The 10,751-nt window shown below is 59.4% G+C and overlaps 1 protein-coding gene across 2 annotated transcripts; it reads left to right on the forward strand.

Moving 5' to 3' along the window:
- The first annotated feature begins 466 nt into the window (after positions 1–466).
- On the forward strand, positions 467–10,371 carry DACT2 (dishevelled binding antagonist of beta catenin 2). Of its 2 annotated transcripts, XM_032407468.1 has the most exons (4): positions 467–703; positions 6,030–6,162; positions 7,089–7,331; positions 7,943–10,371. In XM_032407468.1, exons 1-4 carry the CDS (start codon positions 467–469, stop codon positions 9,538–9,540), a joined length of 2,211 nt encoding a protein of 736 aa, XP_032263359.1. In that variant the 3' UTR covers positions 9,541–10,371. The 2 variants fall into 2 exon arrangements, with proteins under 2 accessions (XP_032263359.1, XP_032263360.1); XM_032407469.1 differs by lacking the exon at positions 467–703 and having other exon boundaries at positions 6,084–6,162; positions 6,937–7,331.
- The last annotated feature ends 380 nt before the right edge of the window (positions 10,372–10,751 follow it).

Genomic DNA, 10,751 nt, shown 5'->3' on the forward strand with positions numbered 1-10,751 from the left:
GAGCCCGATGCGGGACTCGATCCCGGGACTCCAGGATCATGACCTGAGCCGAAGGCAGTCGCTTAACCAACTGAGCCACCCAGGCGCCCCTGTCTTAATTTCTTTAAAAAAGTTAACCTTTCACCGCGTTTGTTCCCCTTTTGGCCCCTTCCGACTCTCCCGCTGGGGTCCTCCCTCTCCGTTGGTCCCCTCCAGACTCACCGCAGGACTTGGGTCCCAGGGCCCCCAAGGGCGCGGGGCTCCGACTACGGGGCGGGCCCGGAGGCGGCCGCTGTGCCCTCGGGGCGTGTGCAAACACCGCCCTCCGCGGCCACCGATAGGTCCCACCCCACCTGGGAGACCTGCGGGGCGGGGGCGGGGAGAAGCGGCGCCGGAGGCCGCGCGCGCGGCCGGGTGCGCGGAGGCGGCTCCGGGAGGCCGGGGAGGCCGGGGAGGCCGGGCGGGCGCGGGGGAGGCCGGGCGCGGGATGTGGGCGCCGAGCGGCCCGCAGGGGCCCGCAGGCTGGGACCGCCGCAGGGTGGGCGCCCGGCTGCGCGCCGCGCTCGCCGGGCTGCAGGAGCTGCAGGGGCTGCGCGCCACTCAGCAGGCGCGCGTGCGGGGCGCCCTGGCCATGCAGCCCCCGCCGGGCCCCGCCGCCCCCCGCGGCCCCCGCGCGCACGAGCTGCGGCTGGAGGCGGCCCTGGAGGCGCTGCAGGAGCGGCTGGTAAGGGGCGCGGGGGGCGGCTGGGCGGTCCGACTGACTGAGGGGCACCCCTTGGGATTTCAGGGGACGCAGTTTGGGCTCCGACGAGACGGCCGCGGAGGCCCGAGGGTAAGGATCCCGATTCTGCAAGGCGCACGGGGGCTGCACCCCGGCGCTGCCGCCTCCCCGCGCGGGCGGGCGCTTAGCGGGCGTTCCTGGGGGACTTCCGGCGCCGCTCGCATAAGAGCGCAGGAGTCGGTTTCTCCTGCTGGGGGCTTACCTGGGACTCTGGTGTCAGGCCCGGGACACAGGTGGCCCTGCTGCGCAGGCTCAGGAACATTGCCCGCGGGCTCGGCGCAGCCCGAATTGTCCCCAGAACGTGCTCAGGTTAAATGGGGTCCGGTCATTGAACAAAATAGTGAGCAAAGCATGTATCCCACGAAAGCTTCTTCAACTTCAAATTGTCACCTAACCTGTAAAATGACGCGTGGCCTCTGAGTCCCAGAGGCCGTGATACCGGGGACCCTCCTAGGATTGCTTCACCTTTGTGTCTCCTGGCTACCTGGCCTCCTCCAAATGCCAGCACCTTGTTACAGGGTTGAAGACACTCAGATGGTTGCTCCTCCCTTTGTAATCTGCTGCAGGCTTTCTCTTCGTGTATTGGAAAAAACTCAGAGTTTTTCCAGTATTGCAGTATGTTTTAAAGGAAAAATGAAAAGGCTATATGGAAACATTCCTATCTGATGCAGTTAATTCTAGTCCTCTTAAAGTGGAATTTTTTAAATTTAGAAATTCAAATCTGTTCCGTTTAAAAGGTGCTGGCTGTCTTCACAAAGCAGCCCGATGATTCTGCAGCCTTGCTATCAGCTTAGCTCCCTCCGGTTACCGGCTTGTTGGGTGTTTCTGGATTCCAGAATCTGGAAGATGCCTCCCAGGACTCCGGACCCATATTGCAAAAAGCAGGCGGAAGGTGGAGGGAGAAGAACCTGGGCCCTGACTATGCAACCTCCCCTCTGCCTGTGATTGAGCTGCCCCACAGAGGGCAGGAGCCGGCTCTGGAGGGGGACCGTCACCCGTGTTTTACCGCCCTTAGTGGTCTGCCCCGGTTCCCCGCGTGTCCGCACCTCGAGCTCCGCGGCACAGAGCCGCCTACAGAGATGCGTGGCTCCCGGGGAAGGGCCAGGAGCTGCTGAGATGCTGGCCTGAATGGTCCTCAGCGGGGCCGGAGCACAGCTGGCGATTAACTTGACTTAAGTAATACACAAATCAGACTTGCGAGTCCTCAGCCTCTAATTACAAGTAGCCTTTGGAAGAGATCAAACAGGTTTTTTTGTTTAATTTTTTTTTTTTTTTTTAATGTGGGGACCAGAAGGAACACGCAGACTTTGTCTTCAAACTTTGTTCTTGGCGTGGATTATGTGATCAAAAGAGAAGAATAATTGAATTTGTGTGACATCAGCTAGGGCTTAACACTTAACATTTTTCTTGCAGGGAAAAAAATAGGAGTAATACTAGTTCCGTGATGAAGAGTATAATCAAAAGCCTTTCATCCGCAGCGCAGTTGCAGCCTCGCAGCGCCCGCTCACTCAGGGCCCCTCCCAGTCCCGCGCTGGCGCGGAGCGAGCGTCAGCATTCAGGTGTGAAGACAGGAAGGGCTTGGATCTGCCCCTGGGCAGCTTTGTCCTGCAGGAGTTCGCCCGTGAGAATGAGCCTGAGCGTTTCTGGGGATTTAAACTGCAATTAGGAACTTAGCAGAGTTAGCACGTTAACACTTGCCCAAATGGGCTGCACCTAAAGTCACAAAGGAACATGCAGTAGGTACTTAATAAGTATTTGGTGAGCAAATAAAGGCGCGACTTCCGTTGCTCTAACAGAAGAGAACGTTTACCGTCTCCCTGGTCTAGATTTCTGAGCCAGTGATGCCCCTGTGCCCTCTGAGCGGGGCAGCTGCTTCTCCGTGGCCAGCCCTGTGCTTCTGGTGGTAACTCCAGGGAGATGGGCCATCCCTGAGAAGTGGCCACTGTCCCCGTTTCCTAGGAGTCAGGTGCCCGGTGACACGGCCATGGCCTGTGATGCCCCAGAGGAGGCTGGAAGCTCCACCTCCCAGCAGGAGGTGCCATGGGAGAGGTGCCCTGAGGTGCAAGTGAAGAAGGGTTCTGGGGACCCCGCGGTGAAATCTTACCCTGCAGAATTTCCCGGGAGCTGACTTGGCTGGTTATGACTTGTCCTAAGAGTGACAGCGTGCGGTGATTGCTTCTCACTGGCAGGGTCTGGCATTAAATCCTGCAAGAGCAGGCTGCCTCCGCAGCGGTTAGCATGAGGTCGGCTGTGTTCCCTGGACTGGCCGTGCTTGCTTCCTGAACTCACAGGGGCGTGAACTTGCTCAAGGTCACCAGTGAGGGCAGGGCATCCCCAGGACTGTGCCAGGCCTCCGTCCGGTACTCGCGAGGCTGATCTGTGCCCCTGGGGCCTTTGCTATTGATTGGTGGACCTCTTTTGCAGCCTGGCGGTAATGTTTGCCCGCATACAGGGCCCGGGGGTAGGCACGGCAGTCATGTCTGTCCCGTTTCCTTTGCATACTCTCAGCTTTTGAGGAAAGAAAAAAGGTTCAGGTTTAGACGCCATGGGTGTATCCTGAACTTGAGGGCATTTTTCCTTTTTGTCCTTTGGGTCTGCCCTAAAGGTTTGAGGAGACCAGAATGCTGAGTCGTGGATGGAAACCAAAGACAAGTGGAAATCAGATGATTCTCTTATGGTACATAAAGTAAACATTTCAGAGAGAGGGTTAAGCTGAGTCTTTGTTTTTAATGGCATTCCCTGGATTGCCGTTCTCAAGCTTCTTGCCTCTGTGAGAACCCTTTGCCTTCCCTGGGAGGCTTGTCCAGATGCAGGCTCCCAGGTGTGTCCGGGATCCCAGGAATCTGCATTTACGCTCAGGCGGTCCCACCTTCTGGGGAAGTGTGCGCTCCCTTCCCCCCTTGGCCCCTTACACAGGCTGGGGGGATTCTGACACCGTTTGCTGCCCTGATAGTGAGCCTGGATGCTGGGGACAGAGGTGGGGAGGAGGGGGCCCCCCAAACTTGCTGGCTCTGACGGGGATGCATGTGGCTGCCACGGTCCCATTCACCCAGCACTGACGTGTCTGTAACATTTTCTCTGCAGAAGAAATATGTGGAGAGAGATGCTCTGTGGCTGGGTTGCTGTGGATTATGCTCTGTCCTGGTCACAGACCGAACTTAAGACGATTAGCACAAAGTTAGATGCCAAGAAGGAGTTAATGAAGAGCAGAGACGTACAACCCCAAGGGAGGGACGGAGGGAAGGGTTAACGAGGACAGTGTAAATCCTGGGTGGCGAAGCCCTGTGGACGACGAGCAGGCAGGTCCTGAGGATGCGGTAAATCATCTGCAAAACCCCGACAGCCCGTGTGCCTGTGGCCTCTGGATATTAATCAGAAACCACCCACCAAAGGCCTGGCTGGCCAAACATTAATCACCAAGCAGTTAGTCTCAGCACCAACACACAGAGGTGACTCTTTTTTGTGGAAGGAAGGACGCGAACTGGGGTATCAGAGGTGCCCTCTTCCTTCAGAAGGACGAGAACATCGTGATTTGGAAGAGAAGAGGTCAGATCGGTTTGTAAGCATCGAGGTGTGACCTAACAGGAACTGACTTTTCTGTTGGCACAGTGGCCTTACTCTATGACAGGAAGAGAAAAGTCAGTTGCAGTGGAAAGGCACAAGTCCCCTTTGCCTGAATCGAGTGTTCTTTACGGGGAGGGTCGTTCGCAGAAGCCCATCTTTGCATACCTCTCTCTCTGCTCTTCACCTGGGTAATGTTTTCCTTTGTGAAAATATTCAGAGTAAGAAGCCAGAAGTTTAGGCTGGACTGGATGGTTCGGGGATTATAAAGTTTTTATTAAAGTCAGGACTGGTTTTTGCTGTGATATGTTTACAGATGGTGTTGTGGCTTCGAGACTCTGTTGCTGTAACACGTGGAGCTTGCTCTCAGAGCCCTGGATGGGGTCCTGGAGCAGAGGGGAGTTGGGCACGGTGACCCGGGGAGGTGGCCCGGGCACGGTGACCCGGGGAGGTGGCCCGGGCACGGTGACCCGGGGAGGTGGCCTGGGCATGGTGACCCGGGGAGGTGGCCTGGGCACGGTGGCCCAGGGAAGGTGGCCTGGCGTGCACCAGGCACTGTGTCAGGCCCTGGGCTTCTCACCCGCTTCACCTCACCTGGGCTACTATCTGGTCGCTGTGCCCACGTGACTTCCTCGTAAGAATCAGAAATTACTGCGACCTGCTTCCCCCTTGGACTGCATCCTCATAGTACTGAGATTACTGAAGTAATTATGAGGCTCAGGGGAATTCCTCACTTTCTGTATTAAATTTGAAACACAACTAATCATTTTCTTAAACAGGGTGAACCACATAATTACATTCATTCATTATTTTCCTTAAACTTAATTGTTGATGAAAATAAGAAATTTATGCAGCACACCTTGAAAACGGTGTTGTTTTATAATGGAAAGAAGAAAATCAGTATTTATGAAGCACTCAGTGCTAGTTGCCATACTTCTATATTATTTACGTGTGGGAATGTGTGCGAATACGTATTCTGAGCATTAACCGCATACACATGTTTTATGTGCATTATATAATTACACACACATATGTTCGGCTAATGCTCTTAATAACCCATTTACGGCTGAAGCCTGGAGAGGGTAGAGCCTCAGGGCAGAGCTAAGATGTGAACCTCTACACCCGGAAGATTCTCGGGCAGATTTCTGAGGCTCGCTGGGTGCAGGCCCTGTCCGCTCCTGCCGGGCCTCTGCCCTGTCCCTGAGGGCTTCTCCTAGAAGAGCCAGCTGTAAAGGGGGGGATACGCAGAAGGGGCCGTTTTCTCTCCTGGGGAATTTCCTAGGCCCTTGAAAAGTCCGGGGGTCCCCCAGGGCCTGCTGAGTAAGAGAATATGGCACAGGAGCGTGGGAAAGTAGGTTCTTACATAAAACTCAGGGAACAGCGGCTGAACGCGTCGTCTGTGCCACGTGCAAGAGCAGGTGCTTTGGATCCTGAGCTTATGCTCAGAGGCTGATCAGTCTCCTTATAAAGAAATACGTAGTTGAGAAGTGCTGATTTTTCCAAAAGTCTGCAGTTGCGGGTGGGAAACCGGTTGGCAGGGGAGGGGTGACCGGAGGGCAGGGGAATTGGTTCGGGGCGGTGGGTACAGAGTTGCTGGAGCCTGTGGATTGTGGAGTTTATGTCGCAGGCCCAGTGCCGACGTCCCGTGGGGCGTGGAGCTTGCGTTCTGCCCTCGGACAGCGTTATTTCTCACGCTCTCCCTTCCTAGAGCCGCTTACGACGCCAGGACGCCGGCCTGAAGACCTGCTGGGAGCAGCTGGACCGGCGGATGGGTGAGCTGCAGCTGGACGTGCGCCGACCCTGCAGCGAGGCGGCCGACAGCGACAGCAGGCCCAGCTCAGGTAGCCTGCGCCCCGGGGACCGCACACGTGCGGGGCCGGCGTGGCGGGGCCGCCCAGGCTCCCGGGCTCAGCTCAGTGAGGGCGGCCCCGGCCTGGAGAACCCGTTCCCGAGGAGTACTGGAAATGCACCCCTTCCCTCCTTCTCCCTAAATGTGCTTCGGGAAAAGGGGTATGTGCACGTAGGGTGTGTTCGTGGAGAGACTTCCTGATGGACGAAGCCACCATGAGTGTCTCACCTCTGTCTGGGCTGACACAGATTCGGGGCCGTGTTCAGGTTGGATTAACAGGGAGGTTGTGAAGAACTGTGTTATGAGACCACAGTCTGCAGGTGTATCCAGTCTCAGTTCTGCATAATCTGTCAGAGAAGGGGGTCAGGACACTGTCCCCTTGCCCGCTGCCCGTGTGTCCCTTGCCCTAGAGCTGCGAGGAGATCGTTCTGGAGCCGTTCCGACCCTCCTGGTTCAGGGCACGTCATCCCGCCTGGCCAGAGCCTGGTGCGCGGCCACCCCAGGAGACCGCGGACGGCGTTGTTTGTGTTTCTCTTTCTGTAAATTTGCGAAACCACGGCCTGGTCTGGGTGTGCGATGCGTGTGTCGGGGTCCAGGCTAAAGGCCCGCAGCGCGCTGCCCTTCCTCTGAGCTGCAGGCACCAGGGAGGGAGGGACAAGGATGCCAGAGGCCTGGCCCCGTAGGGAGAGGGAAGCCACTTGCCCGGGAGGGGGGCACGCCGGTGGGGGGACATGGGCAAAGGGGGCTCCCACGACCGTGTTCACAGGGCGACAGTGGACAGTAACGGGGAGCCCCCGGCCAACGTCTCCAGTGCCCGCCTTGCTGAGATCCGGAGCCCCCCTGAGCACCGGGACCTGCTCAGGCAGGAAAGGGGCCGCTGCGCCGGGGTCGCTGACCACCTCCGCTCACCCCATCTAGGCTTCTACGAGCTGAGCGACGGAGGCTTCTGCTCCCTGTCCGCCTCCTGCACATCCGTGTGTAGTGACCGCATGTCCTCCTCCTTGGGCACTTTGCCGCCAGCTGACCCCACGGCCAGGCCCGACGCGGGGGACTGCCGGCCCCGGTCGGCTGATGAGACCACCGTGCATGGAGCGCCCCCGCCCGCCTGGGGCCCCCAGGCCACGGAGGAGGGCATGTCCCGGCCCAGGCCCGTGTCTACAGGTAAAGGAGAGCCGGGAAGGGTGGGACGTCCCATCCAGGTGGTGGGGGCGGCTGGGGGCAGCTGTTCACCACCGAGCACAGAGCGGCAAAGCCCCGTGTGCATCTGGTGCTGGTCCCACAGGTACTCTATAGGCTTTTTTTGGTTTTTGGATGGAGACAGGAGTACTTCTATTCATTACAACAAGTCTGTTGTGATTAAAAGCATTTTTTCTTATGATTTAGGTGGACATCAGAAAGTTATTTTAAAAACCCTTCCAGAGCCCTTACACACCCTGACGGGTACCTGTCTATAATTGGAATGGACACAGCACCCAGAGTGACCCAAACCTTGGGTGAATGAGGGCATTGAAATGATAGACTTTGAGTCCAGGCTTTACCTTCCAGCTGCGGCAGAGGGGAGACCAGGGCAGGTGTTGGCGTTAGCGTGCAAGCAAGCCCCCTCCGCAAGCTCGAGTCCCGGCGTTGGTGTGCACAGTGGGCCGCTGTTCCTGCCGGCCTCCCCCCAACACCTGCACAGGGCACTGCACCCTCGTGGCGCTGCGTGGAAGGTGACACTGGGACCGCACTTGGGTCTCCACGGTTCACCTGTTGCTCATTTTTCTCATTCCCAGGTGATCTGGAAAGAGTCCTGCCGTCTGAGGTGGTGCTCCAGAAACCCAACGCACACCCCAAGTCCACTTCCGTTCTCTGCCACGGGATGGACCCCAAATACCAGCGTGACCTGGTGTCCAAGGGCGGCAGGGAGGTGTACCCCTACCCCAGCCCCCTGCACGCTGTGGCGCTGCAGAGCCCTCTTTTTGCTCTGCACAAGGAGGCCTTGCAGGGTCATGGCCACTCGCCCTCTAGGGAGCCCCTCCCCAGCTCCGCGGCCCTGGGCCCCATCCAGACTGGACCTGTCCTTGAGGCTGGTCCAGCTGCAGCCTCTACAGACAGGCTGCTGAGGCTGCGGGCCCGAGGGACCCCCCCAAGGGGCAGTGTGGGTGAGCAGGGACCCTCAAGACGTGAGGCGCCCCCGTCCCCGCAGGTGCGTGGTGGCCAGAGAGCGGACAGTGAAGGTGGCCTGGAGAAGCTGGTGAGCGCCCCAGGGAGAGCAGGGACAGGTGGGATGTCTCAGAGTGGGGACAGCAGCAGGGACAGCCTCAAGCAGCAGGGACCTGCGCCCCTCGCAGCCACCCCACACCCCAGCAGCCTTCCAGAGGAGGGACCCAAACCCCCGAGTGACCGCATCCGTGGGGAGACCATGCAGGGCTCCCGTCAGTCGGGGCATGGGCCAGCCCCCTCTCCCTGCCCCCAGGCTCAGCAGCAGGCTCTCAGCTTCCAGGACAGCACAGTCCTGTTGCCCACCAGAAGGGGGGGCAGGGAGAGCCCTGCGCTGGCCCCAGGGCGCTGTGCCAGGCCCCCATTTGCTGACAGCGGAGCGTCCCCCCTGGGGCTGAAAACAGGCCACCCCAAGACAAAGTCTGTGAAGATCAAGAGAGGGTCCAGTGACAAGGTGCTGCGGTTTGGGGGGCAGCCATTCCCCGGGGGGGCCCTCGCAACCCCCCTGTTGCCCCCCGAGTGGGGGGAGGGTCTCAGGAGGAGGCCCACCCTGGCGGGGATGGCGCCCAGCCGGTCCTGCTCTGAGCCCAGACTCTACCCCGTGCCCCTCCTGGTGCCCCTGCTAGTGGCCCGACGGGAGGGTCACCGGGCCCCCGCCCAGGCCTCGTTCCCCTTGGAAGCAGCTGCTCTGGCAGCGGCTGGGGGGCAGGTGCGGAAGAAGCAGCGCAGGTGGCTGTCCTCCGTGGAGATCTCAGGCAGCCTGGGGCCCCACAGGCCGGCGGCGAGCGGAGCGGGGGGCCCACGGCCGGTGTGTGCCCGCGCCAGGCCCAAGCTGCCCCGCCAGGACGCCCGGGTCGAGAGCGAGTCGGAGGGCTCTGAGCGGTCAGCCGAGGGCGCCTCCCTGCTCCACTCCACTGTGGCCGAGAGCAGCGAGGACGGGGCGAGCGACCGCACCACCAGCCGCTTTGGGGACCGGGAGTCCAGCAGCAGTGACTCGGAGGCCGGGGCCTGGCCTCAGGCGTGTCCCCCGCAGCCCTCGAGGGCCCCAGGCGCCCGCAGGCCACCCCTACCCCCCGTGCCCAAACTGTGCCGCATCAAGGCCTCCAAGGCCCTGAAGAGAAAGATCCGAAGGTTCCAGCCGGCGGCGCTCAGGGTCATGACCATGGTGTGAGGCCCATGGGAATCGGCTGAGCGCCTCCCCGGCTGCGCAAGGGACGAGGGTCCCAGGGGAAGCCGTCCTCCTGAGGACCCGCGGGTGAGCGTGTGACCAGCACAGACAGGCCTTTCCCTGGCTAAGGACCAGGCTCTCACGTCGTTGGCTGTTCAGGATGTGGATGTGGGTTTGTGTGTCGTCTTGCTAGTCACTCAGAAGAGGGGGTGAAGTGGGTCCCCCGGGCTCGCCCCGTGGACCGCAGTGGTCTGGCGAGCGTTGGCCCCAGCGGAGACTGGTAGAGACTGCAGTCCCGCCCACCCACTGCTTCTGTGTCAGCGTCTCCCGGGGCGGGCGTCCCACCAGGCTTCCGGGGTGTCTGCCTTGTGGTCCTGGTGGTCCCCCCACCCCCACCGTCCCCTGGCCCCCGGCCCTGTTCTGCGTGGGTTGGGCACCGTGGTCACCCCCAGTCCTTCTAAACCATGACTCCCAAAAAGCATTCTCCTAAAGGGCCAGTTGGAGGACAGTCCTCGAGAAATCAGGGTGTGAATCCCACGGTAAGCCCTCCCCGTGAATAAATACGCAGATCACGCCCTTGTCTTCACTAGCCCGTCTCCTCGTGAGCTGCCGGCTCCTTCCTGCTCGCACACAGTAGGCCTTCGGTCAAGCCTGACTCCCCACCACGTGGGCGCCCTCACCGGGGGTGGGAAGATGCATTTCCCATGCGTGCAGCCCAAACTCTGGGTCCAATACACAAAACAGCATAAAAGTGTTTTTGAAGGGGTGCCCGGCTGGCTCAGTCTGTGGACCATGCGCCTCTTGATCTCGGGGTTGTGAGTTCGAGCCCCGCGTTGGCTGTAGAGATTACTTAAAAATAAAATCTTTAAAAAAAAAGTGTTTTTGAAAAAATAACCTTTTTTGGTGTTTATTGAAACTGCCCCTCAACTTTTCCAGGGTTTTCAGGGAAGCTGCCTGCTGAGTATTGCCACATTTTTAATTCCTGAAGCAGCTCTATCTTGAATCCCTCCCAGCTGCCCCAAAGTGCTTCCCTGGGCCTGGGGCCAAAAGAACAAGTGGGGGGCATCTACACCGTGGAGCCTGGGTGGCTGGGGACCTCAGCCCCTCCCCGGGGCTAAATGCACGTTTGGCCAGAATGGGGAGCTGAGCTAATCATCTACCCAGAACTTGGGAAGGAAAAACAGTAAGAAAACCAGCCAAAATGTTTGTAGATT

The sequence above is a fragment of the Phoca vitulina genome, unplaced genomic scaffold, assembly GCF_004348235.1.
Source record: "Phoca vitulina isolate PV1807 unplaced genomic scaffold, GSC_HSeal_1.0 scaffold9, whole genome shotgun sequence".
Taxonomy (NCBI): domain Eukaryota; kingdom Metazoa; phylum Chordata; class Mammalia; order Carnivora; family Phocidae; genus Phoca; species Phoca vitulina.

Coding starts and splice junctions, on each gene's coding strand:
- DACT2 (XM_032407468.1), top strand. CDS start 467: ATGTGGGCGCCGAGCGGCCCGCAGGGGCCCGCAGGCTGGGACCGCCGC. Junction 704..6,029: donor AGGCGCTGCAGGAGCGGCTG/GTAAGGGGCGCG, acceptor CTCCCTTCCTAG/AGCCGCTTACGACGCCAGGA. Junction 6,163..7,088: donor CGACAGCAGGCCCAGCTCAG/GTAGCCTGCGCC, acceptor CACCCCATCTAG/GCTTCTACGAGCTGAGCGAC.